The sequence below is a fragment of the Oryx dammah genome, unplaced genomic scaffold (assembly GCF_014754425.2).
Source record: "Oryx dammah isolate SB20612 unplaced genomic scaffold, SCBI_Odam_1.1 HiC_scaffold_15, whole genome shotgun sequence".
In the NCBI taxonomy this organism is placed as follows: domain Eukaryota; kingdom Metazoa; phylum Chordata; class Mammalia; order Artiodactyla; family Bovidae; genus Oryx; species Oryx dammah.
The window spans coordinates 28398758-28426239 of NW_024070199.1; the positions used below are offsets into that span (position 1 = coordinate 28398758).

The following is a 27482-nucleotide window of genomic DNA, read 5'->3' on the forward strand; positions in this document are numbered from 1 at the left end:
TAACCTTGGGAAACGAATTGCAGTCTCTTGTTTTCTGCTGCTTGCCCCTTCATGTTCCCTCTTACGGGTTTGTTCCTATTTGTATTTCATCACTGCATTGCAGTGGGTTTTTGAAACGTTCCGAGAATCACTATTAAATAGGAAATGGGGTTCTTCCTCATATGTGTCCGTGTGCCGGGTGGGGCTTAGGCCACAGAGACGTTACCCCATTGAGGCCACAGCCAGATGGAGCTAGTGTTGGTGAGCTGAGATAGACACCTCGTTCCTCCCTAACTCTCTTGCACACAGAGTGTCCTCAGTGCTCGTGCACAGTGGGCGGGGTGTTGGCTAGACATGGCCAGATCCGTAAGATTGTGAAACCTGGGTCCCTCTGACCTAGCATTTCTGCCTCCAGGGGTCTGACTTAGACAGTCATTCATACATGTCAGAAAGAGTGGGCCAGGGTGTCCATTGTAGCATTGTTTGTGATAGAAAAAATGAAAAGTAAGAGCAAAAACAACCTAAATGGCCCTGTGTGTATGAAGGGGTTAATAAGGTATGGTATGTACATACTGATTGTTACAACGGAGGAAGATGATCTGTCTGGACTAACAAGGGAGGGTTCTGAGGTCACAGGTAACATAAAGGGTCATCCCTCTTGTGCTTAAAAAAACACCTTTATGTAGATATGTTCATATATATCTACATTCATTAAATGTCTACATTTATTCTACAGGAATATCTACATTCATCCATCAAAAGGCTGGAATAAGGAGCACCCACCTCAAAGAAAAGGATTGAGGGCTAGACTTCTGAATCATTTGAGACTATAATCCTGTGATGTTCTGATAGAGATTGTTTAGGACGTTAACCTCATCCCCAGACAAACCAAACAAAGAAGCAGAGCAAAAGTTTAGCCTGGGGACATCTCTGGTGGTCCAGTGGTTAAGACTCTGCACTTCCACTTCCCCACTTCCTGGTTGGGGAACAAAGATCCCACATGCTGCATGGTATGGGCAAACAATAGTAAAAAGTATTTTTAAAAAGAAATCAGTCCAAAAGATTAGGTGGAACTGGGGCCTCTGGCTGTGTCATTACTTCACAGCCTGAATGCTTGTCAGTTCATCAACAAGTGCTGTGTACTCCCAAATACACTCAGTCCAAACTCTGGAGGTTCTTTATACCTGCCTACTTGGGATGTACTTGGGAGATGCTGGTGAGGAGCAGGTGGCCTTGGAGGGGTGCCGCTGGGATGGGGTGGACCGTGGAGAGGCAGCGCCTCACACACTTGGAGTCAGGGAGGCAGGTGGGGTCAGCAATGTGGACAGAGCAGCAGAGTGGGCTCCTAACATTAGCTGGGCTTTGAAATGGGGCTGCTGTGTCTCTTTTTTGTTAAAAAAAATTTTTGTTGGGCTGCGCTGTGCCTTATTTGCAGCATATGGGATTGAGTCCCCTGACCAGGGATCGAACCCAGGACCTCCACTCCCCACCCCCTTGCTGTATTGGGAGCACGGAATCTTAGCCTCTGGGTACCGGGAAGCCCAGAAAGCGGCTTCTTTATTTTATTTATTTTTTTAATTTTTTGGCTTCTTTAAAAAAAAAAATTATTTATTTATTTGCCTGCACCAGGTCTTAATTGCAGCATGCAGGATCTTTAGTTGCAACTTGCAAACTCTTGGTTGCAGCATGTGGGATCTAATTCCCTGACCAGGGATTGAACCTGAGCCTCCTGCATTGGGAGCACAGAGTCTGAGCTACTGGACATCTGGCAAGTCCTGAAAGGGGGCTTCTTTAATGGAGCTGGGGAAAGGTGAGCGAGCCCACAGGAGTCTCTCTTTGTCAGTAGGGGCCACCGAAAGATGGCAGAGTTCTGCTTCTCTCCCTGGGTGCTTCAGGGCTTCCAACACCAGTGAGTCAGGACCCCCTCTAGGGCTTGGAGGGACAGTGGGATGAGAGCGCAAGCAGAAACTTCAAGACAGAAAGTCTCTACCACCCGAGTGGAGTCCTTGACCCAGAACAGGCTCTGCCTTCCTCTCAGCTGTCTGACTGGCCTGCACTCATCCCCTCTGCCAGCTCTGCTCCGAGAGCCCATGAGTGCAACCTCCCGTGTGCCCCGTCTCCTCCCTCCACGGGCTGGAGCAGAAGCCTCTGTTTTGTTCTCTGTTTAGGCTTATGGCTTCCATGAGGCTGGGAAAAGCTGCTGTGTTCAGAGCCTGTTTAGAAGCAAGTAGAGCCTGAGCGCCTGAAATGTGGCCACCACCACGAGGCCTGTGTGTTCTTGTTCCCTCTCTCTCTCTCTGAGAGAGGGCAGGGCGCCAAGACTCTGTGGCTGTCTTAAGACTCAAGTCAGCAGAAATTCCGCTCTTTCAGGGCCAGTGGGCGAGAGTGGATTACCCACGGGATGGCTGCTCCACTTCAGCCTGGGCAGCCCGGTTCTAATCCATGCTTCTCCATGCGTGATGGCCTGGAGTTCTGGTAGCCCTGACTCCCAGGAAGGCCTGTGCCCATGGCCTTCTCCTCCCTTCGCACCGGCACTCAGGCTGCCCTGAGGCTTGGCACCTTTGTGCCTCTCAGAGTGAAGCCAGGTGATGCCTTTAGACAGGAAGTCGAAATCGAGGCCGTATTTTGGGACTCCTGAATAGTCAGTCTAATAGCTCTTATAGTCTAGTCTGCTGGACCGCAGAACAGTTTCTTCCTGCCTGTGTGGGAGGGGGTCTTGCAGCTCTAAGACTAGGACTGCCAGTTGGCAGTTCGATTGTCTCGTTAGATAGCAGGTCTCTCCCTTCTGTTCAGAGGGACCTTTGTGGAGTACCATCCTGCTGCAGCCGCCCCATCCCTGAAGGGTGTAATCCTCGGAGTCACTGAGTTTGTGGCCTGGACCTGCGGGTCTCATCAGGCCCCCCTCACGACCCTCCCAGGCCTGGGAGGACCGAGGAGGGGCGAAAAAGAAGCTGCCAGAGCCAGGATCTTGCTACCATCAGCATCTGCATCTTCCTCCGTCTCGTGCTTTTCGCTGAGACGGATAATAAGCAGTCTGGAGGTTTGCTGTGGGGTGGTTGGAGCTTCCAGTTAGATCCCAACCACACCCTTCGGTGCTGTTTATCCTTGATCTTGATGGAGGTCTTTTCAGGCCTTACTTGAGTACTTCCAGCACCCCTCAGCTGGGGACAGTGCACACCCCGCCCAGGCCTCGTCTGCGGCCTCCAGCCAGCTCTCTGCTCATCATGATGCCAGGGCTGAGGAACGCGTCGTCCAGCCCGGGGAGGTCCCCAAGAGGAGGAACGAAAATGGCAGGTCCTGCGAGACCCCCTTGCTGGCCCTCTCCTGGGGTCCTCCAGCGGTGGGCCCTGCTGGCCCAGGCCGCAGCCCATTGCCCGTGAGGCTCTGCATGGCTTCTGTGCAGGGAGCGGCAGGACGGGCTTCACACCCCTCTCACGCTTCGCTCTTGCCTCTGCCCTGCTCCCTTGGGCCTGCACATCTGGGTCAAATAAGTTGAAACTGGCCCACGATAATGAAGGGGGAGCCGAAGCCACAGGCCTGGCCGTAGCAGTGACCTCATCGTGGAGAAGCCGGCAGCCGCGCTGGAGAGCAGGCTTGTCTGAACATGTGTGTGGGAAGGCGGGCAGACTGTCTGTGGTCTGCATTTTCATGTTTCATGTGCAGCAGCATTTTCCTGGGGATTTGGCTAAGCCCGCTCTGGCAGAGAGCAAGAAAGACAGCTGCGCTCTCCTTCCCAGAGCCCTGCCTGCCTCCCATCTCCGAAAGCAACTGGGCCTTCATGTCTGGGCGGGGTGGCAGGGCTGGCTTCAGTTATCAGAGAAGGGCATTCAGGAGACCCTCACCAAGGTGTGCCAGCCGTGGGCATGCCGGTCTGCTCCTCAGGCTGCGGAGAGAGGGAGCAGGTGTGGAAGGGCTGGCTGCTGTCACCTGGGGTGCATCGCTCTGACCCTTCCCACTGCCGCAGCGTCCCTGCAGAGAAAGAACGGCTGCCCTGAGGCCTACAAGGGCTGCGACCACCCCGCCCCAGGCCTCCTTCCCCACCCTCCAGCGCTGTGAGACTGGGAGGGTGCCAGGGCACTTGGTACCACCCCCGGAAGTTGCATGAGTCATGGATCCCTCTTGTGAGGGGGGTCATCCTCACCCATCCATGCTCCCCTCCGGAGCCCATTCCAGCTCCGCCTCTGGCTGCACACCCTGTGGGTGCTGCTCCTCAGACAGTCCCCCCCGCCGGAGGGGAGCGTGCCCCCACTTCCTGCCCTCCTGGGGGCACTGTGGCCAGCAGCCCGTGCTCGGCCTCTGCGGGCACCGACGTCCTCCCAGACCTCCCAGTCCGCAGCTCCCGTTGCTCTGGCTCCTTGCTGAGCTCTCTGGTTTTGCTGACAGCTGTTCCTGTGTCTCCGGGAGGGGCTGGAACGAATCGTGTTTCTCCGGTCTGACGGGGCTGCTTTTTGGGGAAAGTGGCGGCACCACAGGTTTCTCAGGAAAGGGCCTGAAAGGGGTTGGCCCTGCGGCAGGGAAAGCCATGTTGCACAGAGGAGTCAGACTGCTTGGGTTCAGGTCTCAGCTCCACCCATTGCCAGCTGTGTGGCCTTGGCTAACTTGCTTAACCCCTCTGGGCTTCAGTTTTCAGGAGCAGCTTATTTTTCTGTTCTTAATAAATGTGTTATAAAGTGATCCATAGTTGTTTTAGAAAGTGGAATGTGAAAGTTGCTCAGTTGTAGCCAATACTTTGCAACCCCATGGACTGTAGCCTGCCAGGCTCCTCTGTCAATGAGTACCCTGAAAAACTAATTTTAAAATTTACAGTTACATTCAACTCGACTGCCCAGAGATAGGTCACATCTTAGAACATGTCCTGACTTTTTTGGACTGTTCCCTGTGTGCACTTCTGTGCGTGTAGTGGTCCATGCACACACGCTTGTACCAGTAACTTGGCACAATATATATTCTGCTGGGTAGACCGTGTCACAGTTCGTGTCGGGTCTGTTTCAGGCATGGTACACCCAGTGCACAGAACAGTGTTTCTGCTCTCAGGGAGCTGAGGTGCATGCAGCTGCAGGAGGGGGAACATAAAGAACAGATCAATAGGCCAAGTGGCAGTAAATGGCTAAGAAGAAAAAATAAAGTATGAGGCGGGAGAGAGGACAGGGACGTGGGCTTCCAGTTAAAAGCGGGCAGTTCAGGTGCCCAGCTGCTTCCTTTAAAACCCTCACTCAAAATGGTTTCAAATGAATTGCCTTTAAATAAAATTAACCCACAAAGACTTAAGGGAGTGGAGACAAACCAAGGAAGCGAATGGAGGAGGAGGAACTGGCGTGGCAGGTTGGAGAGGGGAAACCTGAGCCGGCCAAGGGGAATGCGAGCCACGGCCACCGAAATCCCCGACTGGTCATCGCTGGAGAGGTTAAAACAGAGGGTCTAGAGATTTTTGGTGTCATTGGGGTCGTGGCATGGAAATGTAGAAGGTTAAGTAGCAGTCCGCAGATTCGGTGAACCCTGAGAGGAACCCTGCCTGCCCTCCCTCTTCCTACCTGCTTCTCTTCCTCCTCACTCAGTGCTGTCTGCCAGGTCCCTACCTCCATGTGTGAAATTGGAAGAATCTTCTGGGGAATCTGAGCAGCTCAAGAGAAAAGACTTAAGCTCTCAGGGGCTCCATCACATGCAAAGGAATAGCCTGATGGTCATGAAGCTCTCCTGTGTCAGCAAGCTTCCCTCCAGTATCTTCACACTCTAAAATATGAGTGAATGGACAGGCTGGTTGGCCAGACTTTTGAGTAATGCCTCAGTTGAAAAAGAAGAGGCAAGGAAAAGGAAGCAAGGACAAGAAAGAGACTTGGAGGAGATAGAAGCTATTCAAGGAGAAGAAATTTTCAAAGGTATCATTAATCTCAGAGAGAAATTATAAAAGCAAAGAAAGCAAAAGATTAGACAAGGTTAAACTCACTGTCAAGGTAGGAAACTTTATTTAAGTGTAGCTCATTATGTTTCCACATAGCCCAGGCCTGAGTCATGAAGTCTTCCAGACATGGAGATTAAAACATCATGGCAGGGAAAAAAAAAAGCAGAAGAACAAAATACTACCAAAAAGGAAGTTTCAAAACGCTCTTAGAAATTAAAAATATGGCAGAAATGAAAACAGATGAAGAACACTTTCTGAACAGTAGAGCAGAAGGATATAGAGCTGGAAAACGGGAGAGAAAGGAAAACTACAAGATGAGTCAAAGAAGTTAAATACCTAAATAGTGTTCCAGAAAGATAGGGCTTGAGAAAATGGGGAAGAAAATGATTGAAGAAATGGGTCCCAGATATGTATACCTATGGCTGATCCATGCTGATGTATGGCAGAAACTAATCACAATATTGTTAGTTAATTATCCTCCAATTAAAAATAAAATTAAAAAAAGAAATGAGTTCCAGAACTGAAGAACATGATTTTCGAGACTGAAAAGGCCTGACACCTAACCCAGCTTGATGGATGGAAATAAACCTGCTTTACCACCTATCACTACAATCAGGACACGGGACAGAGAGGAAAAAAACAGGTCAGTACAGAGGCTTGGGATCAGAGTACCTCAGATTATTATTATTATTAAGAAAATAGCAGCAGTACAGTCTGGAAGGTTGCAGAGATTGCTTTCAGACTTGGAGGGTCATTGCTATCCTAGAATTCTTTAGCGAATCTCTTTGTTAAGCATGACAGTAGAATAAAGACCTTTTCAGATGTTCCAAGCCTCTCAGTGTGTCTTCCTTGTGCCATATCGCTGGACACATCTTGAGTGTGTACTTTAGTTCTTGTTGCGTGGTCCCCAGACCAGTGGTAGCGTCTTCTGGGCACTTGTTCGGTATGCAGGGCTCCCCTGGTGGCTCAGTGGTAACAAATCCGCCTGCCGGTGCAGGAGACGCAGGTTCGATCCCTGGTCCGGGAAGATCCCCCATGCCTGTGTGCTGCAACTCCTGAGCCCGTGCTCTAGAGCCCGGGAGCCTCAACTACTGAGCCCACGTGTTGCAAGTACTGAAGCCTGTGTTCATTTGCCACAACTAGAGAAAAGCCACACAGCAACAAAGACCAAGCACAGCCAAAAATAAATATAAAAGTAAAAAAGAGAAATGCCCCACCCCAGGCGTCCTGATAGACGCTCACGCTTGAGAAGCACTGCTTCAGCAAAATGAGGACAAGCGTGTGAAAGAGGAAGATAGTGGATCCGGGAAACGAGGCACCCAGCGCAGCAAGGGGGAGGGCCCCCCAGGATGGCAGTGCTCGGAGCTCCCAGTCCACAGCTCTGCATGGGGCACCTGCAGGCTCAGGCCACGGGCTCCGTGAACACACCATTGTTCTCGTGTCTGATGAATTTTAACATCAAGAGGAGACATTCATAAAAAGGGAAGTGCTTGTGGGGATAAAACTTGTGTGACGAGTTTATAGAAAAGTAAACAAGTGTTGACGCTGTGTACCAGAAGTTGTGCTGAAAGGACGAACACTCATGGCGTATTCTTCAGCAGTGGACAGCATTTACGTCATCAGAATGGTGTTGACAGTGCTGAGTACTGATTTATCCAGAACTGTGATCTGATTGTGTTGTGAAAATAGGGTAGAGAAGAGCATGTGTGCGCATGTACATGTGCACACACACTCTTTTTGTAGAGAGTGATTGTTGTTGTTCAGTTGCTAAGTTATGTCCAACTCTGACCCTGTGGACTGTAGCACACCAGGCTCCTCTGTCCTCCACCATCTCCTGGAGTTTGCTCTGATTCATGTCCATTGAGTCAGTGATGCTAGCTAACCATTTCATCCTCTGTCGTCCCCTTCCCCTTCCCTCCGTCTTTCCCAGCCTGAGGGTCTTTTCCAACGAGTTGGCTCTTCCCATCAGGTGTCCAAAGTATTGGAGTTTCAGCTTCAGCATCAGTTCTTCCAATGAATATTCAGGACTGATTTCCTTTAGGATTGACTGAGAGCTGTTTAAAAAAAAAACAAAAAACGCTAAATCCTTATCTTCCCTATGGGAGGTTAATTAATAAAACTGAAAAATCGAAGTGAAACAAGATATAAAAATATTTGTACTGTGGAAGTATGAGATCAAAGAAACGGCCAAAAGAGTTGACATTGGTGCTCAGGAAGAAGCAGAAGACATTTGAAAACAAGCTTTGTTTGACTTTTATGTGCAAGATACACCTTAAAACTAAAAATAAAACCATTATTTTCAAAATAAAAGTTTGAAAAAGCATGACGGGAAGGGAGGCTCTGTCAAGGAAGCTCTCTTAATAAACTGGTCATTTTTGAGAAATGGGTTTTAGAGGTTTTTTTTTGTTATTTTGTTTTTGTTTTTTAAGAATGTCAGCAGGAGGGCAGGGTCAGGAGATTCCTTTTTGCTTCTCTAGCCACTGGGAGATGCTTCTGGGCTGGGAGGTGCCAGGAACTTCTCATCCTGGGCAAGGGGGCCCTTAAGTCATTTTGCTGAATGGGGTTGGCAGAGAGGGTGCCAGGCAGGTGGTGAAGCACCATCTGCTGACCTGCGGGGCCCAGCACGTGGTGCCAAGGCCAAAGCCCAGGCCTGGCCTCAGCTTCCCTGTGAGCAGCCCGGGCACCAGAGTGAGACCTGCCTCACACTGGCTGTGGGGAGTGAGTGGGTTCATGTGCACACAGGGCTCAAAACAGTGGCTGGCACTTCTGCTGGCGGTGAGCACCCAGGGAGTAGAGGGTGCCCACACCTTTTTATTTATATTTTGAAAAAAATTTTCTACCTTACAGAAGCATTGTAGAAATAGTACAAAGGAAAGGAAAGTGAAATCTCTCAGTCGTGTCCGACTCTTTGTGACCCCGTGGACTGTAGCCTACCAGGCTCCTCTGTCCATGGGACTTTCCAGGCAGTAGTACTGGAGTGAATTGCCATTTCCTTCTCCAGGGATCTTCCCAACCCAGGGATCGAACCCGGGTCTCCCGCATTGTACACAGACGCTTTACTGTCTGAGCCACCAGGGAAGAAATAGTACAAAGAATTCCCTTAATAAAAGCTCTTCAGGGGACTTCCCTGGTGGTCCGTGATTAAGAATCTGCCTTCCAATGCAGGGGACTCAGCTTCAATACCCTGATTGGGGAACTAAGATCCCACATGCTGCAGGGCAACTAAGCCCATGCGTTACAACTAGAAAGGAAGACCCAGTGAAGCAAAAAAAAAAAAAAAAAAAGGCTTTTTAAAAAAAATCACCATTTGATAACGTGGCCACATTTACTTTTTCTCCCTCCATGTACACACACATAATATCTTGTCGTCATTACCTCTGTTATTGAAAAGTAAGATGCAGACATGGTAACCCCTCATCACTAAGCATGTCAGTGTGTGTCTCCCAGGAATCAGAGTAAAATGGTCAATTTGGGGAACTTTCACATTCATACGAAACCATTGCATGATGTGGAGACCATTATTAATCTTACTGTTGTTTCAATGCCATTTTCAAGCAGGAAACTTCCCCTGCCCCATCCTCTGCAGTCCACGATCCAGTCCAGTCTCCAGTGTCCTTTAATCTGGAGCAGTCCCTCAGCCCTAACTTTGACACCGTGGAGGAGCTGGGAAGCCACTTGTCTTGTTAGGTGTCCCTGGGTTTGGGAGGTGATGTCATCTTGCGATGGGATACAGGTTACTTTGGCAGGCGCCCCATAGCACGGGCTTCCCAAGTGACCTCAGTGGTAAAGAATCTGCCTGCCAGTGTAGGAGACTTGGGTTTGATCTCTGGGTCAAAAAATCCCCTAGGGGATGAAATGGCAACCCATTCCAGTATTCTTGTCTGGAAAATTCTACAGGCAGAGGAGCCTGGTGGGCTGCAGTCCATGGGGTCACAAAGAGTTAGACATGACTGAGCAGCTGAGCACGCACCTCGGCACAGCCCAGGAGGTCTGTGTGGTCAGTTCCTCTCCCAGGGATGATGCTCTGGTCACTTTGTGTCCCCGTCTGCAATTAATGAGTAATCTCAGGGGAACCGTTTTTGAGGCTCTGGGTCGATATCCTCTCCCCCTACATATTTTCATCCGATTGTTTGAGTGTTTATCAGGCCTTGACTCTTGACCAGATTCCTCATGAAGCTCAGTTGCAGGTTATTTGGATAAGCACCAGAGCTTGCTTCTGGCTGCCAGTAAGAAACTTAGCATTGGGAAATATATTGACTTTTTTCCTCCCCCAGCGAGGTATTATTCCATTTGGGACAAGAAGTGCACTTCCTGGGTTTAAAGTCTAAAAAGGTCAGATTCTAAAAAATAAGAAAGTCAGATTCATTCTTTTGTTTGTTTGGTATTTGCTGAGTGCCTAGTGTATCCGGGTGCTGGGGATAATGCGGTAAAACAGGTAGACAGACATCCCTGGGGGGGATCAGACAGGAAACCTGTCCTCCGTGGTCAGGTCGTGCAGGGCAACCCCCAGGGTGTGGTGAGGTCAGGGGTGCCTTGCTTGGACGGAGACCTGAGCGGGTGAAGCAGGGGAACAGGTTCGAGGCCTGGAGATGGGAATCAGTGCGGGTGTGAGGAGGTCGCTGGAGGTCACTAGGGCTGGAGCTGAGACAGCCTGGGGAAGGACGGTCAGCGGGGTTGCAGGGAGGCCTGGGCGAGACTGGGGGGCAGCATCCATCCGGATGCTGGCAGCGAGGGTCTGACTGAGACCCGGCTGGGAGTGATGACTCTTTGGGGCTCAGAGCGCAGCAGGGCGGGTCTCCTCCGGGCAGAAAGGGAGCAGTTGATGGGGCCTTTTCATTCTTCCCTGCTGCTCGGGAGAGGACAGGAGGGGGCCGGCCTGGCGAGGGCCCGTCTCCCCCCATTCCCAGCAGCTCAGACAGTCTCTGGCAAGCCTTGGTAGGCGGGCACGCCTGCAGGCCCTGTGGCTTTCCGGCCTGGAATGGCTGGGGAGTCCTGAGCTGGGAGCCCAAGGTGGTGGGTGCGTTGCCAGTGGGGCATGGCTCTTCTCCAGGTCGTCCCTGCCCATCTCCCCATGGGAGGGAGCACCAGGGCTCACAGCCTTGGTCCCCACGCCCCACCCAGGGGAGTAAGCTGAGGACATTCGAGGAGGACTTTTCCGTGGGGGTGCAGGTGGGATTGCTGTTCTAGAGACTTCCCACCCTCTACTCTTTGGCCTCTCAGGTGCCCGAGGTTACACAGTCAGGATTTGAACCCGGCTGATGGGTGTCACAATCTGGCCCTTCTCCACCAGGCTACACTGCAAGGGGTCAAGGCAGTGACATTCCGTCTATTTCAGGCAGTCCCCTGCCTCCTGAGATCTTGCTTATGCTTGATCTTTGACCTCAGGCCTGTGACCCCAGGGCTATTAGAGGGTGGTGGGCGTGAGAAAGGCCCTGAGGGTTGTGAAGAGGCCTCCGTGCCTCCCTTTCGGGGTCAGATCAGAGATTCCCAGGAAGTGGGATGACATTTACTTAGTGCCTCCAGTGGTTCTGAGGAAACACATTAATGTTTACAGCCACATTGTAGGCTCGATTTTATGACCATTCTTAACAGATGAGGAAGCTGAGACTCCGGGTTAATGACACAGCCAAGGTGGCGCAGCCAGGAAGGGGAGTTGTGTATCAGCCCATGGGCCTGCTACATCTGATGGGCTGGCACCTTTGGTCCTTCTGGAGGTCATGTGCTTGACATGGCGCCTCTGGACGCTCACTCTGGGCTGGCTGCCGCACGGCCATGCTGGGACCTCAGGGCGGGAAGACCGTGGCTCCAGCCCTCCTCTGCCCCGCTGCCCCAACCCCTTCCTGCAGCGTGGTGTCGGGTACGTCTGGAGTCCCTGTGACCTCGTCCCTTACCTGTGGAATGAGCATCACCTGCATTCTTAGACCAGACGTGCATGTGTGGGTTGTGGTTCTTAGCTGGGTCTCGAGGTGCGTAGGCGAGCCTGAGAATCTCCTAGAGCGTGCGGTGCCCGCGTTGGGTGGCCCCTCCGGGGAAACACATCTGAATCTAGCGTCCGGGAGGATGCCAGTCTTTTGAGAAACATCCCGACTGATTTTTAAGACACAGTTTCCTGGCTTTTAGGATCTACGTTCAAGCTGTTGCGGCAGATGTTGATAGAAATAGGGAAAAGGACTTAACCAGAACCAGGTGCTGCAGGACAGGGACTCTAGCCTGGAGTCTCTTTAGGAAAACGACCAGGTTTCCTTGCGATGAACACAGTGGTTCTAAACTAGGGGGCAGTTTCCCCCTCCCCAGGGACATTTGGCAATATCTGCGGCATTTGTTGTAGTTGTCACTACTGGAGAGAGGGTTTGACTAGCATCTCGGAAGCCTGAAGTGTGCTCAATAGCCTGCAGGGCACAGGATAGCCCCCACTGCAAAGGATTACCTAGGCCTTGATGGTGCCAAGGTCAAGGATGAGTAACCCTGGGTTGAGAATAACCAGTACTTGAATAGTGCTTGTTATGTGTCAGACGTTGTTGGTCTAAGAGCTCCACGGGTATTGACTTGCTAGTCCTCCCAACCCTCTGACGTGAGCTGTTATTATCCTGAGCTGACAGATGGGGAAGTAGGGGTACAGGGAGCTTAAACACCTGGACCCAGAAGGGAGGTCCTTCCTCCGGAAGGACCAGGGGTCCTGAGGAAGGAGTAGGCAGGACGAGGACTTGGCTTCCCTGGCGTCTGTGCCTTCAGCCCCTGCATTAAGGGAGTCTGTTTGACTTTAAACCAGATTTTCAGCTTTGGGTTCAGAAGGCCACATACTGGAATGTTTGCTATGTGAGAAGAGTCAGAAACCTTTCATTCCTGTGCCCAGAAAGTAAGAGAGAAGGGCTGGGGTTAAGGGTTACCAGGGGCCCCGTGATCCACCTATGAACATCTTACGTTTTCCATATTCTGAGAGTGATTCACCTTCATGAATCTAATGGCAGGAGACACCTCATGGGGGTGGAACACAGGTGAATCGTAACTTCTTAGCCTTCGGCTCCCGTCACTGGGGAATCACAGACGAGACGGTGGCCACCTCCTCACCGTGGTGCCATGGGGGCTGGAGGGTGGCAGGACTGGGTGGAGAGTGTGGCTGACCATGGCCGGGGTTGTGCTGTGTCTTTGCAGATGTGAAGACAACCGTGGTTTACCCTGCTACAGAGAAGCACCTACAGAAGTATCTGCGCCAGGACCTCCACCTGGTCCGAGAGACGGGCAGCAACTACAGGAACGTCACCTTGCCCCACCTGGAGTCCCAGAGCCTGAGCATCCAGGTACCGGCCACCACCAGCTCAGGCAGGCCCCACGGGTTGGACACGGAGTGCTGTCCCCGAGGCCAGCGTTTGTCTTTTCGGGTGTTGGTCAAGATGGTCCCAAGGGCCAATGGTGTCCCTGCCTTCGTGCCACTTACCTCCTGTGCAGGCATCAGATAGGACACGAATGTATACGTAACCACGCCGGACGTGAGACTGAGAATGCTGTGGAGAGGAAAGGGCAGGATGAGTGGGATAGAAAGTACTGGGCTCAGGCGGTCGTGCTTCGCGGAGGACGGTCATCTGCACGGATAAGGGAACTGACGCTGGTCTTGGGCACACCACCGAGGCAGTCTGGGATCTCAGAGCAGTCCAGTCCCCGGGAATAACTTCTGGCTACTCTCTAGTAGTGCTGATGCGATCTCAAGAATGGCTTACCCAGACCAAAGGTCTGTAAATGGTAAACAAATGCTGGTTAGGCCTTCCCTATCCAGGCGCTCATTCCTGGTTTCACCCATGGTTAACCAGCCTCCACGCGTTGAGTCCCAGGTGGGAGACTTCTCCTTCCCTTTCGCCCCCTGCATCCATCCTCTGGGGCAAGACCACTGGGGAGGGGCTGGTGCACGGCCTCTTCTTCCAGGGCTGTGTTCACAGGCTGGAAGCATCTTCAGAGTGTATTCAGTCCCTGGGCCAGACGCAAGGCCATTTCGCTAACAGATCCAATTCTCCTTGGGTCTGTGCCCAACACCAACCAGACAGAGCCTTTCCCGAAATTGGCCCCATGTGCATGCTCAGAGTTAATGTGATGGATGAGCTGTTTTCCTATCCTGTCTCTTTATCACTCATTCCTGTTCCCTGAGCATTTGTATGTATTTCAGCCGAGAGTGTGGCCACGGTGGGGCAGGGTGTCCCGATATGGGAAGCTCATGGCCATTTCTCCGAGGCCCAGAGGAAGGGAGGGTGTCCTGGGTGTGGGGTCCTGCGAGGTGGATTGTCCTTGGGAGGAGGAAGGACAGGAGGCAGACAGGGGCTGAGGGAGGTCCCACAGGGAAGACCCGGCCAGGCTGTTAGCCGTGGTCCCCACACAGGATTTGCACAAGGCTTCTCTAGCTCACTCTGGCTTGATTTTTTTTTTTTCTGTTTTTTAACAAAGACATCCAGCACTTGCTATGTCTTCTAAGTAGGAAGGAAGGAAATTGGTCTCCATCTTTCCTAGAAAGCATCTCGGACTGTGAAGCGGATGTCCTGGAATGTGTTTTGCTGCACATATATGTGATTAAAGAGAGGAAGTCCTTAATACAGTTTCGGCGTGAGTCATACATGCACCTTCTTAGACCACTGTACACACCCTCTTCGGAAATAACTCCACTACTCTACCCACTTCTGGGTGACATGAGTGTTCATGTGTTCTTTATTATTTTAAATTGGCCAAGCTGTGTGGCTTGTGGGATCTTCGTTTCTTGACCAAAGATTGACAACCCAGGCCCTCAGCTGTGAAAGCACCGAGTCCTAACCACTGGAGCGCCAGGGAATTTCCCCATGTGTTCTTTTTCGGCTGTTTTGGCAAGTTTATAAGCATTCGGCTTAATTGGCAATCAGTTCAGTTCAGTTGCTCAGTCGTGTCCAGTTCTTTGCGACCCCATGGACTGCAGCACGCCAGTCCTCCCTGTCCATCACCAACTCCTGGAGTTTACTCACACTCATGTCCATCGAGTTGGTGATGCCATCCAGCCATCTCATCCTTTGTTGTCCCCTTCTCCTCCTGCCTTCAATCTTTCCCAGCCTCAGGGTCTTTTCAACTGAGTCAGTTCTTCGCATCAGGTGGCCAAAGTATTGGAGTTTCTACTTCAGTGTCAGTCCTTCCAGTGAATATTCAGGGCTGATTTCCTTTGAGATGGACTCGTTGGGTCTCCTTGCATTCCAAGGGACTCTCAAGAGTCTTCAACACACAGTTCAAAAGCATCAATTCTTTAATGCTCAGCTTTCTTTATAGTCCAAATCTCACATCCATACCTGACTACTGGAAAAACCATAGCTTTGACTAGACAAACCTTTGTTGGCAAAGTAATGTCTCTGCTTTTGAATATGCTATCTAGGTTGGTCATCACTTTTCTTCCAAGGAGTAAGCGTCTTTTAATTTCATGGCTGCAATCACCATCTGCAGTGATTTTGGAGCCCCTGAAAATAAAGTCTCTCACTGTTTCCATTGTTTCCCCATCTATTTGCCATGAAGTGATGGGATCAGATGCAATATATGTTGGAATGAAAACTGACCTTTTCCAGTCCTGTGGCCACTGCTAAGTTTTCCAAATTTGCTGGCATATTGAGTGCAACACTTTCACAGCATCATCTTTTAGGACTTAAAATAGCTCAGGTGGAATTCCATCACCTTCACTAGCTTTGTTCATAGTGATGCTTCCTAAGGCCCACTTGACTTCTCATTCCAGGATGTCTGGCTCTAGATGAGTGATCACACCACCATGGTTATCTGGGTCATGAAGATCTTTTTTTGTTTAGTTCTTCTGTGTATTCTTGCCACCTCTTCTTAATATCTTCTGCTTCTGTTAGGTCCATGCCATTTCTGTCTTTATTGTACCCATCTTTGCATGAAATGTTCCCTTGGTATCTCTAATTTTCTTGAAGAGATCTCTAGTCTTTCCCATTCTACTGTTTTCCTCTATTTCTTTGCATTGATCACTGAGGAAGTCTTTCTTATCTCTCCTTGCTATTCTTTGGAATTCTGCAGAGCTAATTGGCAGTAGCTATTATATTTATTGAGTATCTCCTAGGTCCCAGACCCTGTGCTAGGATCTGGAGGGTCACCAGGATAAGCACTGATAATGTCCCCACAGTCTTGTAAGGAAGGTAGGCGTGCAATATAATGGGATGAGCACTTTGGTGGTTAATACACAAGGTAGAGCTGTGACAGAAAGGGGAGTGATCAGCCCAGATGGTGGGGAGCTTCAGTGGGGAGAAGATCCTCCAGTTGGATCTTAAAAGGACAAAGAGAAGTTTGCCAGGTGGACAGAACAAAAGGGCGCTGCAGCCAGAGCAGAGAGAATCGCCAGGGCCTCAGCGGGCTGGGCTCTGATGCGTTTGGAGAGCTAGCGAGAGAAGACAGGCGGGACCCAGGAAGAGGTGTGTGCACTTACCCAGGAGGCCAGGAGTTCCCAAACCTCACCAGTCGTCAGCATGGCCTCTTGAGGTTTTATAAAATACAGAGCACAGGGCCCTCCTTGGTATCTACTGACTCAGAAGGGACCTGGGAAATCTGGATTAGGAAAAAATCATCTCTTGTCAGATTGGAGGACGCGTGCCCTAGGCAGTGAGGGTCCTGTAATTGGTTTTAAGCACGTGGGTGATGTGATGAAATGTAACGAAGCAGTTGGAAGTGGTGAGAGTAGAAGGAGGAAGAGGCAGAGGGAAGCTGCTTTTTCGATTAAGAGGCAGGGCCTAGATGGGGGCTGGCTTGGAGCAGCGAGGGGGGGGGCCTGGGGGTGCCTTGCGCAATGAGTGGCGGATGGTGGGATGGTTAACCAGCACAGCGGCGTGGACAGCAGAGTGGCTTTCCGTGGAGGACAGTAAGTTAGCTTGGGATGTCTCAGCCACGAGGTGACTTAGAACAGCAATGGTCCTGAGCATTTTGCGGGCACCGGATCTTCAACAACAAGCTTTTGATGATCTTCAACAACCACCAGGTGGCCTGGTCCCAGTGTCTGTGCTCTTAGCCATCAATGCCACTTGGATACTCAAATCTGAGGTGCTTGTAATTTCCCAGTTAAAAAAAAGAATGCAATGGGATGTCTGGATCCAGAGCCTTAGAGATCCACTTGTGAGCCCAGGGTTTGGCCTCTTGTCCTGATACCACAGCGCCTCGAGACCTTGTACTTTCTATTTAGTTTTGACTGTGCTTTGCTGCTGAGCGGGCTTCTCTCCCATTGTGGTGCATGGGCTGCTCATTGCCATGGCTCACTCTTGTTGTGGAGCATGGGCTCTAGGCAGACACGTGGGATTGGTAGTTGCAGCTTATGGGTTTAGTTGCCTCACAGCATGTGGGATCTTCCCAGACCAGGGATCGAACCTGTGTCTGCTGCTTTGGCAGGCAGATTCTTATCCACCACACGGCCAGGGAAGTCCTCATCTTTCACCTTTGAGTCCCAGTTTCCCTGTCTGGAAAATGTGACGGACAGCACCTCCGTCCTGGGGTCCTGGCGGAGGCTGAGCTGTGCCACGTACCATGCTTTTGTTTCCCGCGCAGAAGAGACGCCGGAGGGGTGGCCTCTGTTGTCCACACGGGGGGCAGTTGCGAGGAGGAACATAAGGGCGTGGAGCTGAGACCTGGCCGGAGGAGAAGGGCCAGCCAAGGAGCAGGGGGACAGGAGTAAGGAGGAGAGAGGCTCCCGGGGCAGTTGCCAGCATCACCCACAGGGAGGACGTCCCGCCCAGATGGGTCCAGAAGCTGCCAGTGTCCCCACAGCCCTGTCATCCGGGGGGCCGAGGCTGCCGGGCTTGCTTTCCCAGGGTGCCCCTCCCTGTGACATCACTCTGAGATGGCGTGAATTGCGTCCCCTGCTTTCCCCTGCTTCTCCTCCCTCGTCTGGGCTGAGCTGTCCTGTGAATCCAGGCCCCTCCCGCTCTCCCAGGGGCCCTGCCCACATGGATGGCGTGGCACTTGGTGGGCTCTCGGGCTGGACTCTGGGTCCGAACTGTGTGGACTTGGGTGTATGTTCTCACACCTGCGGGCTTGCCTGGTCCCCGAGATGCTCTTATCACAACACGCCTTCATCACACCACACCGTCCCAGCCCTTGGGCGCCCCTCCAATCTCACACGTGGTTCTCTCTTGCCCCGGAATCAACGCACTTCCTTTGCTCTCATCCACTCTCCTTGTTCCCCTTCTCACAGCTGGTCTTGCAGCCTCAGGCACGCCCAGCCTGACCTTTCCCAGAAACTTTTCTGCTTTCCGTTGCCTCCCTGGGCAGGGCTCTGTGTTGGACGCCTGTGTGAGCATTTTCTCGCTTAGTCCTCACCACAGCCCTAACCTGTGGGTATAATTAGCGCCTCTTGACGAAGGAGGAAACCAAAGCTTAGATGAAATCACTTTGCAGCATGCAGCTAGTTAGTTAGTGTTGGAGGTGAGAGATGAGCCCCATGTTGTTGGGCTCCAGAGCCCATTCATTCTCCCCCAGATGATACGTTGTTTTCTAGGTGGAGGCAGGAGCTGTGGGGGAAGGCAGGGCCCTGCTGTGGGCTGGGCAACCCCAGGGCTGTCCACGCAGAACCACCATCCCCTCCCTCCCATTTATTTTTTGGGAGATTTCCGATCAGGATCTGACTGACTTTTTTTTCTCAAGTGGCACATTCCTAGAGAGACATCCCGTTAGAGAGGAAATGCTTCCCCTGGGAAATTCTCAACTTGCTGGGCTGTGCATTGCTCTGGCCCCAGGGTTGCACAAAGAAGCCACTCCAGGATGGCCTCCAGGCCTCACCAGGTAGTGGCATGGCCAGGCTTTCCTTGGGAAAGCCCCTCTTTTCTAGTGGGTTGACCTTACTGTGACTGGCCTCTGGGTCTTACTGGAGGGCCTGGGAGGCCCAGATCATCCCTGGCAGGCGCCCTCTGCCTCGTCCCTCTCTGTATCAGACGGTTGCACTTGGCCTTGGCTGTGCTGGCCGAGTGCTGGATGTGGACTCGGGGGGCAGTGGGAAGGGAGCCCCCACGGGGCTGGGGGGACAGCCCTGGCTCTCGCTGACCCTGCTGCACCAGCACTCCCGGTGGTGGGCTAAGGAGCTGGCTGGCTGTGTTGGTGCCCTGTCCTCCCCTCCAGCCCTCGTCAGCTCGAGTGCCTTCCTGACCGTGGGGCAGAAGGGGCAGCTGGGTGAGCCCACCTCCTGCCCCCTCTCTGGCTGTGCAGCAGGGTTCCCTGTCAGATTTTGGGCAGAGTTCACTGGCCAGGAAGGAAGTCACGTTGGCAGAGGGTTCTCAGCACTCAGGGGCAGTGGAGTGGAGTGGGCTCCAGGGGTTGGAGCCCCATGAGAACAGGGCCTTTGTATCTTGACCTCCAGGCTGCAGGCTGGCTTCCTCAGAGAGGCCACCAGGACCTTAATGGTAAAGCGATGCTCTTGGGGTCCATATAGTGCTCAAGGAAGGGTCCTTGAAGATGGTGGACAGCAGCTGATTAAAGGGCATGAGAGAGCTGGCAGCCCAGGGTTGACAGGAAGGGAGGAAGGGTCTGCGTCGTTGCTCTCGTGTGGCGTTTCTTCTGCTTTGTCGTGAAGGGTCCATGTCGGGTAGGGTAGAGGCGTTAACCCCATGCTCACAAGAATCCCAAGGGGGCTGGGAAACCCAGCACAGTTACTTCCAGAACATAAGACCTTCCTTGCCGTGGCGCATGGCAAGCTCCCTCTGCAAAAGGAACTCCCAGCAGACTCTGCCCCGTGGTCCTGTCGGGGCACAGGGCCACTTCACCAAAGTCCCGTGGGCAGTGGAAGGGGATTGCAGACCAGGCTTGTGAGGTCAGAGCAGAGCGTGTGCACAGGGGTGGCTGGGACGGGCCTAAACAGGGAGCTCCATCTGGACCCTTGTGGGGGCAGCTGTAGTGACCCCCGAGGGGCTAGCCATGGTGTCCCCTATTGAGTGGCCGTGGTGGCAGAGGGGAAGTCTCTTCTGGACCCAAGAGCTGATCTCTGGGCCAGGATGGCCTGAGTGTGGATCCCTTGAGCTTTGTGCCCCTTTAACATTGGGTGTCCTTCCCTGAGCCTGCCTCTCCCATCATGGGGTGTCTCTCGGGGAAAGGACTGGCCTGTGAACCCCCTCTCTCTGCCCTCCTTCCAGTGGGTGTACAACATTCTCGACAAGAAGGCTGAAGCCGACCGGATTGTTTTTGAGAACCCGGATCCGTCCGACGGCTTTGTCCTGATCCCCGACCTCAAGTGGAACCAACAGCAGGTAACGGATTTCGCACTGGGCCTCTCTGGTCTCTGAGTGCACCGCTCCAGCTGCCACTCCTTAATCCTGTCCTTCTTCCTCCTGCTGGTCTCTCTCTCTCTAAGCAGATTGTAATTAACCGACAGGGGAGGCTGAGCTGTCTGCAGTGGGAGCATCTACACAAATGTTTGCCCTTCAGTGGGCCAGTTAAAGCCCCTTCTGGCTTACCTCCCACGCCAGGGGTGAGGATGGGCAGTGTTTGCGTCATGATGTCACAGGCTATTCCTTCACCAGCCAAGTGCGAGGCTGCCACCGTCCCTTCCAGGGGCACCCAGAGTCCTGAAATGGACAGTTTACCCCTCCCCACGCCCTGGACACCAGCACGTCCAGGCAGCACTGGCTGGCAGAAACCAAGGGGACCAGCCGGAGGAGTCCCCTGCACCACACGAGCCAGAGAGGGGCCCTCTAGCAGCCCAGGCGCGTCCCTCCACCAAAGCCTCTCAGCTCTGCTGCCTGGCCCCCAAGCGGCCCCCTCCCTGGACCTTTTCGGGAGTGGGTTCCCCAGGAGCCGTCTTCACTCACGCTGCCCCTCCAGTCCTCTGCATTCTCTGTGCACCTCCTCTCCCCCTCCCTCATCTCACACCGAGAGGCCCATCCCCGGGCTCACTGGCTGTCGCCTCTTTGGGTGGACTGTCATGCCCTGAGAGTAACAGGAACCAGCAGGGCACCGGGTCCAGGCAGCGCTGTGCCCACACAGACTGGAGTTGGGCCCGGATAAGGCCCAGGAAGCCAGCCCTGGTCTCTTGGGGGCTGGCGGTGGGGAGCAGGTAGACTTCCCCACTCCTTCTCCCAGTTGAAATCCGTGACTAGTCCAGGCTCTAGGGCAGGCCCCTCTTGGCTCTGTGTTCCTCACATCATTGTTAGGTTTCCCGGGGACACTGATCTGGAGTCGGGCCCGTCCCGCTGGGGCAGACGCCTCCCGTCCCACTCTCTCAGCCACGGGTCAGGCCTCTGCACTCTCTGCCAAGCTCACCAGCATTCTCTTGGGTGGGTGGGGTGGGTTTCCCGACCAGCCACACCACTCCAATTGCCAAGAGATGGGGGAGCCGAGCCTGTGGCCGGGGTGAAGGGGACAGGATTCGGGCTCAGAGGCACAGGCGAGCCAGTGCCAGCTGTCTCCTGGGGCGGCTTGTGGGACTTCCTGGATGTGGCTGGCAGGGGAAGGAGAGGGCAGGTAGGGAATCTGAAGGGAGTTTCCAGAGGTCTCAGCACTGAGCTGGAAAGGTCAGAGGAGCCCGCCCTCCCCTCTGGGTGATCATATCTAGAGGCCGCCCCCCAACAACTGATCCCCACTCAGGCCGGAAGGGAGGGCCGAGGACCGGAGGGGACGAAACCAGAGCACCCACTGGGTAGGGACGCCGGGGGGCTCTGCCAATCCCGTCCACCCCCTTGGGCAGCCCTGTGCTGACCATTCTGGTGAAGGGAGGTGGGGGTGGGTGGGGGCGCTGGTACGAGGAATTTGGACTCACGAGGTCCCTGAAGACCTTGTGATTTGCATGAGGTGGTGGTCCGAGGGCCATATGGGGATAGCCGCAGCCTCCCCATGCAAGGAGCCGTAACGCTCTGGTGCCTGTGGCACCGAGAGCGGAAGCCCATGCTTCTCCTTACCTGGCGCCGGCAGGCGTCCTGCCGGGCCTGCCCAGGGCACTGCCCGCTGTCTGTCCCCTTAAGAAAGAACAGGCTTCAGGCGCCGCAGCAGGGTCCCAGCCACACAGTGGGGCGACTCGCCCTCGGGCTATGAAGGGGCCAGCTTGCGTATCAGACTTTTAACTTGCTGACTGGACAGGTGTGACTGTCCCTGACGTTTGCTTCATTACCACTTGTCTCCTTGTGGTGCCCAGTTAAGGGCCTTACATGTCTGACTTGTGACAGAACACTGAGGCCCACGGCTCCCTAGAATTAGGCAGTGTGTCCAGCAGGGAGACGGGCCAGGCCTAGACTTCTGTCCTCATCCTCATCCACCAGAGGAGGGCAGAGGAGAGGGCAGTCTGGCATGTGCTCTGAGGGGACTTCTAGCCGCCCTGGCGGCCCCTCGTGCCACTGCTCTGCCCAGAAGTGTGTCTTTTTCCGGTTACTGGGGCCCATGGTTAAAAAATGTCCATTCTTCCGTTTATCTGTCTGTCTGTCTCACAGATATTTTGCTGTTGTTGTTTAGTCACTAAATCGTGCTTGACTCCTCTGGAAGCTCACGAGGCTCCTCTGTCCATGGGAGTCTCCAGGCAGGAATGCTGGAGCAGGTTACTGTTCCCTTCTCCAGAGGATCTTCCGACCCAGGGATTGAACTCACATCTCCTGATTGCAGGTGGCTTCTCTATCACTGAGCCACCAGAGAAGCCCCGCGAATACTGATCAAGTCCCTAATGTCTGCTGGAGACTCTGGCTGCCTGGAGATTAGAGAATCCCTTCCTCAGTTCTCTGTAGAGAGAAACTGTATATTCCTTTCTATTGGCTTATTTGGGGATGTAGGGATTGGTCCAGTCAATATATCTACATGTGTGTTAGAAGCTCAGTCATGTCCAACTCTTTGCCGACCCCATAGACTTTTGCCCACCGGGTTCCTCTGTCCATGGAATTCCCCAGGCAGGAATACTAGAGTGGGTTGCCATTCCCTTCTCCGGGGGATCTTCCCAACCCAGGGATCGAACCCACATCTCCTGCTTTGCAGGCAGATTCTTGACCATCTGAGCCACCAGGGATGCCGACACCAGCATGTACATGGTAACAATACAAACAGCACACAGAGTGGGCAGTGAAGGTGCATTCCCTCGCCCGACAGTCCTCCACGTCCCTGCCCCAGCAGAGAGGGCTTGTCTCTCCTCCATAGTCTTTACGCACTATACATGTCAGCATGTATGTGCGTGTTCACGTAGACACACAGACACATGCAGCTCACGGAATGTAGATCCTTGTGTCTAAGGCACTCAGGCAGGAGCCTCGATCTCCGCGTCTCTCCTGAGGTGGAGCCATGGCTGTCCGGAGCTCCAGCCGTTCTCCGTTTTGCCCCTTGCTAGGAGGCTGTTGCTTTGACTCTGCTGCCCTGCCTTAGAGTAGACGAGGTTGATGGCCTCCGTCTCCCCAGAGGGGTTGATGTGCTGCCTTCTGGGATGCCAGTCTGAGACCCTTGCCAGCCCCTCACTTGTTTTTTTTTCCAGATCATTTCTCTGGGCAGCCGGGGCCCTTTAGGGAAAATCCGGGGTCATGTCTGCTATCAAAGGACAGGTTTGTTTTCCTTCCCTCACTCAGCCCGTGAGCTGGCACTCAGCACAGGCTTCACGCTTCATTCCATGCCGGTGGAGCAGAGAGGTGTGACTTAATGTCATCTTTGGGATTTGTCAACAGATACCATTTAAACAAATGTTACTGTTGTTTGGAGGGCCTGTGATGGTGACAGCGCGGAACGGCTGAAGACAGTCGCAGACACGCAGACACTCCTAGTTCAAACAGCTTCGTTTCCTGCTGCTCCTTGGGTCTCAGCTTGTACAAGAGTCCTGGACACAGGCCATGAGAAGGAAGAGTCCAGAAGGGACTTGGAGGCAGAGCTGAGGCCCAGGTGGGCTCCGCTTAGCCGTCTGCTGGCAGGTTCCCACTGTGCTCATGTGTGGCCGGTCTGGGGCAGAAAGCCCAGCTCTTAGGGCTCTGGCGGAGACGAGTGCGTGTGGCATGGAGAGACTGTTGGCATGAAGAAGCACAGCTGGACATCAGGCACCATCTGGAAAGTCTCATTCCCAGTTTTTTAAGTTGGGGCCCTTGGGGACTTGGCTGGGTGACTCTTGGTCCCCAGATTATCTCATTGAGGAATCTAGCCGCCTGGCCTGCAGAGCTGAGGGCCAGGCCGCTGGATCCGCACCAGGCCTTGGCCCTTGGAGCCCTGGTGTCTGGGGCTTGCTTTGCGTGAGGATGTGAAACCTGCCAAGGCCAGGGTTTGGGCAAGTGGAGACTGGGACAGGAAGAGTTTTCTGGGCAAGAGGAAGAGTCATTTTGCTCTCTGACTCAAGGTTTTGGCTCAAGGTTTTGTTGGCCTTGGGTCTTTGTACTGTTGTGATCCCCAGGTCTTCGGCCAGCCGCTGTTTTCAGGAAGGACGGCAGGAAGGGCTGTTTATGAGCCCTGTGAGATAAGGGAAGAGAGACAAGGGTGAACCAAGGTGGAGCTCCCTGCCCTGTGGGCCCCAGGCTCTCTCCCCCACACTTGTCTCTCCACCCCTCACCTGTCTCGACTGCAGGCGCACGGAGTCCCCCTCCCCATCCAATGCTGCTGAGCCTTTTTTATTTTTCACTGTTCCTCTGTTCAGTGCTCTTTTCCCAATCCCTCCCTCTTCTTCCGGACCCAGGTCCCCTCTCCTCTCTGATCACCCTCACTAGTCTTTCCTTCTTTCTCCTGCAATCTTTTCCCCTTGTGTCTTACAGCACTTAGTACAGGTGATCAGACCATAAAAGTGGTTCATGGCATTTTCTTGAACCCCCCTACTTCCGTCCCCCTACTTCCCCATCAGCTGTGAGTATGTAAATACTCTCGTGTGATATTTTTGAGCAGGAAGAATAAACAGAGGCTTCTTCCCTCACACTACCCTCACTCACCCGGGGCAGGTGGACGCCCACCTTGCCTGGGGTTGGGTCCAGCCACGGTGTCCCTGGGATTGCGGCAGCTGGCCCTGCAGGCCTTGGGGTTGGTGGGGAGCAGTTCCAGGATGGGCAGTCTCCGCGGTTGGCCCCCTGCTGAGCCCAGTCACCCCTCCACCGTCTCCACACAGCTCGATGACCTGTACCTGATCGCCATCTGCCATCGCCGGGGCATCAAGTCGCTTCGGGACCTCACCCCAGAGCACCTGCCGCTGCTCAGGAACATTCTCCGGGAGGGGCAGGTGAGGTTCCCGGGGCCGAGTCCACGCCAGGGCCCAGAGGGGTTGCACTCTGATTCCTGTGTGTTCCTGGGCCCCTTTCCTCACCCCACCCTTATGTGAAATGGCTTCTCTCTAGGTGCCCTGCAGGGGCCTGTGAAGGCTCGTAGATGGCCTCAGGAAGCCCCTGGTCCTGGTCCCACCCTGCCTTCCAGCTCTGGGCTCGGCCCCCTTGCCTCACCCCACACAGGCTTGCTCAGCTCGGGTCCTCGACTCTGCTCCCTGACATTGTCCTGCAGGTCACATGTGGGATGCCCTCCCATCCCAGGGTTAGCCATGACAGCTGCATCACGCCACACGTGTTTCTTGGGTAGGTGGTCCATGACCTGACATGGATCTGTGTGTGTCCCCTGGTGTACCCCGAGGGCAGAGGCTGAACGTTCTAGCACCTGGCGTTCTGGGACACTTTCTCTCTGGGAGATTTGCTGAATCATATGAAAAGGCTGCTAAAAGGAGCCCTGGGGGTGCGGGCAGATGGTGGGGGAGAGGAGAGTCTCAAATCTGGGGCTGTGATCCTGGTTCTGATACTTTGACCTTAGTCCACTGGGTGGCCTCAGGCAGGTCATTTCACGTATCTGGGCCTGGGTATCTGGAGGGGTCCCCCTGAACCCGTTATCCTGTTGGGTTGGCCTCAGCCTTGTTTCCACTCTAAGACACTGGATGGTGCAACCTCCACGCCAGGCCTGCTGTTACCAAGGTTTCCAGCAGGGGAGAGGCTCCCCCTGGTCGAGGTTCAACAGCCCTGCTCTGAGGCTCTGCCAGGACCTGGGCACAGGGGCCACTCTCCTTCCCCTCTGGCTCCCTCCCCACTGTGCCCACCTGCCTTCCCACCCACCTTCTCACCCCACCATGTCCCCGGCTGCCTTTCTCTTTTCTCTGGATGCAGGGCACCTGGGAGGTGTCAGGCCAGCACTTGCATCTGCCCTGGCAACTCCAGCACCCTCTCAGGTGGGTCAGCCCTCCAGGAAGCCCTTTGGGTGCCCTAGTGGTCACCCTATGCCCAGATCCCTAGGGGCACACCTGATCAGTAGAGCACAGTATAATCCCAGCGTGTGTTCTGAGCCCACTGGGGCCCTGTCTTTCTTCACCCCTGCCACCTCAGGGATTGGCCTACATTGGAAATTAAATCTTCTCTTAATTCCAAGAGGCTTAGAGGCTCCCGAAGGCGATTGGAGAAAAAGCTCTACCACCGTGCAAGGTTGGGGTGGGCCAGGGGAGCCGGGGCTAAGGGTGATGCTTTCCTCTTCCACTGGGAGTCCAGCGAGACTCCGAGGATCCTGTGATGCCTCCCAGCTCTGTCCAGCCCTGCCCGTGTCCCCTCCCCCAGCCTTTCTCTGCCACCAAGCCCTTAGCTCTGCCGCAGCCTGGCTCCACTCTGTTCTGTGCTGAGCAGGGAAAAAAAGGCTTCCTGCCACCCACTTGATGATTTAAGTCTGGTAACTCCTCCAGGGCAGGCAAGTCCCCCAGTGTTGGGAATGCTGGCCCCTCAAGACTTCCTAGAGACCCAGCGGTGACCGAGGAAGCAGGTGTTCCAGCAGGTTGGAGCAGGGAGCCCTGATCAAGGCCACCGTCCCCTTCCTTGGGAAGAAAACCTCCACCTTGCTGCTTGTCACCTGCCCCTGCTGACTCCCTAGAATGGCAGACAGGGATCCCGAAGCCACCCATGGGGTGACGGAGAGGCTGGTGGGGGCTATGGGCAGGAGGGGGCTCTGACGGCAGCATGGGGGCAGCAGCTGACCCTCCGCCCCCTGCTCCTTGCCAGGAGGCCATCCTGCGGCGCTACCAGGTGGCGTCGGACCGGCTCCGCGTGTACCTGCACTACCTGCCCTCCTATTACCACCTGCACGTGCACTTCACCGCCCTGGGCTTCGAGGCCCCGGGCGCCGGCGTGGAGCGCGCCCACCTGCTGGCGGAGGTGATCGACAACCTGGAGCAGGACCCCGAGTACTACAAGCGTCGCACGCTCACCTTTGCACTCCGGGCTGATGACCCCCTCCTGGCGCTCCTGCAGGAGGCCCAGAGAAGCTGAGAAGAGACCACCCTTGTTGGGGGTGGGGGCAGCAGGGTTTTTGGGGGCAGCAGGGTTTTTTTGCACCAAGTGAAAAAAAAATTTTTTTTTAATGTATTTTGTACTGGCTTTTTCCCAGCATGAGAATAAACTATCAGTCTCATTCAGTATGGACCCACAGTGTGGCCTGGGGAGGTGAGTGGGCAGACCCTAGCGAGGTGAAGGGGAGTGGGCACAGTCAACCCGGAGGGCTTGGGGCTTCCTGCAGGTCCCTTCCTGGCTGACGTCACGTCCTGGGCCTCCCTGCTTTCACTCCTTGCTGTTCTGCTACCACCTTTCTCTTCCTTCTTCCCACTTAGCGTTTCTTCCTGGTGGTCCACATGTCTGGGAGTCCTCTCCAGAAGAAACCACATGTGAAACTTTTCTGGAAGTAGTCTATT

At 53.9% G+C, this 27482-nt stretch overlaps 1 protein-coding gene across 2 annotated transcripts in view; it reads left to right on the plus strand.

The window, feature by feature from the left end:
* Nucleotides 1–27210, plus strand: part of DCPS (decapping enzyme, scavenger) — a 41542-nt gene extending 14332 nt beyond the window's left edge. Inside the window, exons 3-7 of one of the 2 annotated variants that reach the window (XR_005723645.1) lie at nucleotides 13031–13176; nucleotides 19987–20100; nucleotides 24888–24998; nucleotides 25274–25498; nucleotides 26797–26881. Coding sequence is in view for 1 of the 2 variants with exons in the window: in XM_040255839.1 (XP_040111773.1) it covers nucleotides 13031–13176; nucleotides 19987–20100; nucleotides 24888–24998; nucleotides 26797–27063 (638 nt within the window). In the remaining variant the exon portion in view is untranslated. Of the gene's footprint in view, nucleotides 1–13030; nucleotides 13177–19986; nucleotides 20101–24887; nucleotides 24999–25273; nucleotides 25499–26796 lie in introns of both variants that reach the window. The other variant, XM_040255839.1, reaches the window with a different exon arrangement.
* Nucleotides 27211–27482: the final 272 nt, after the last annotated feature.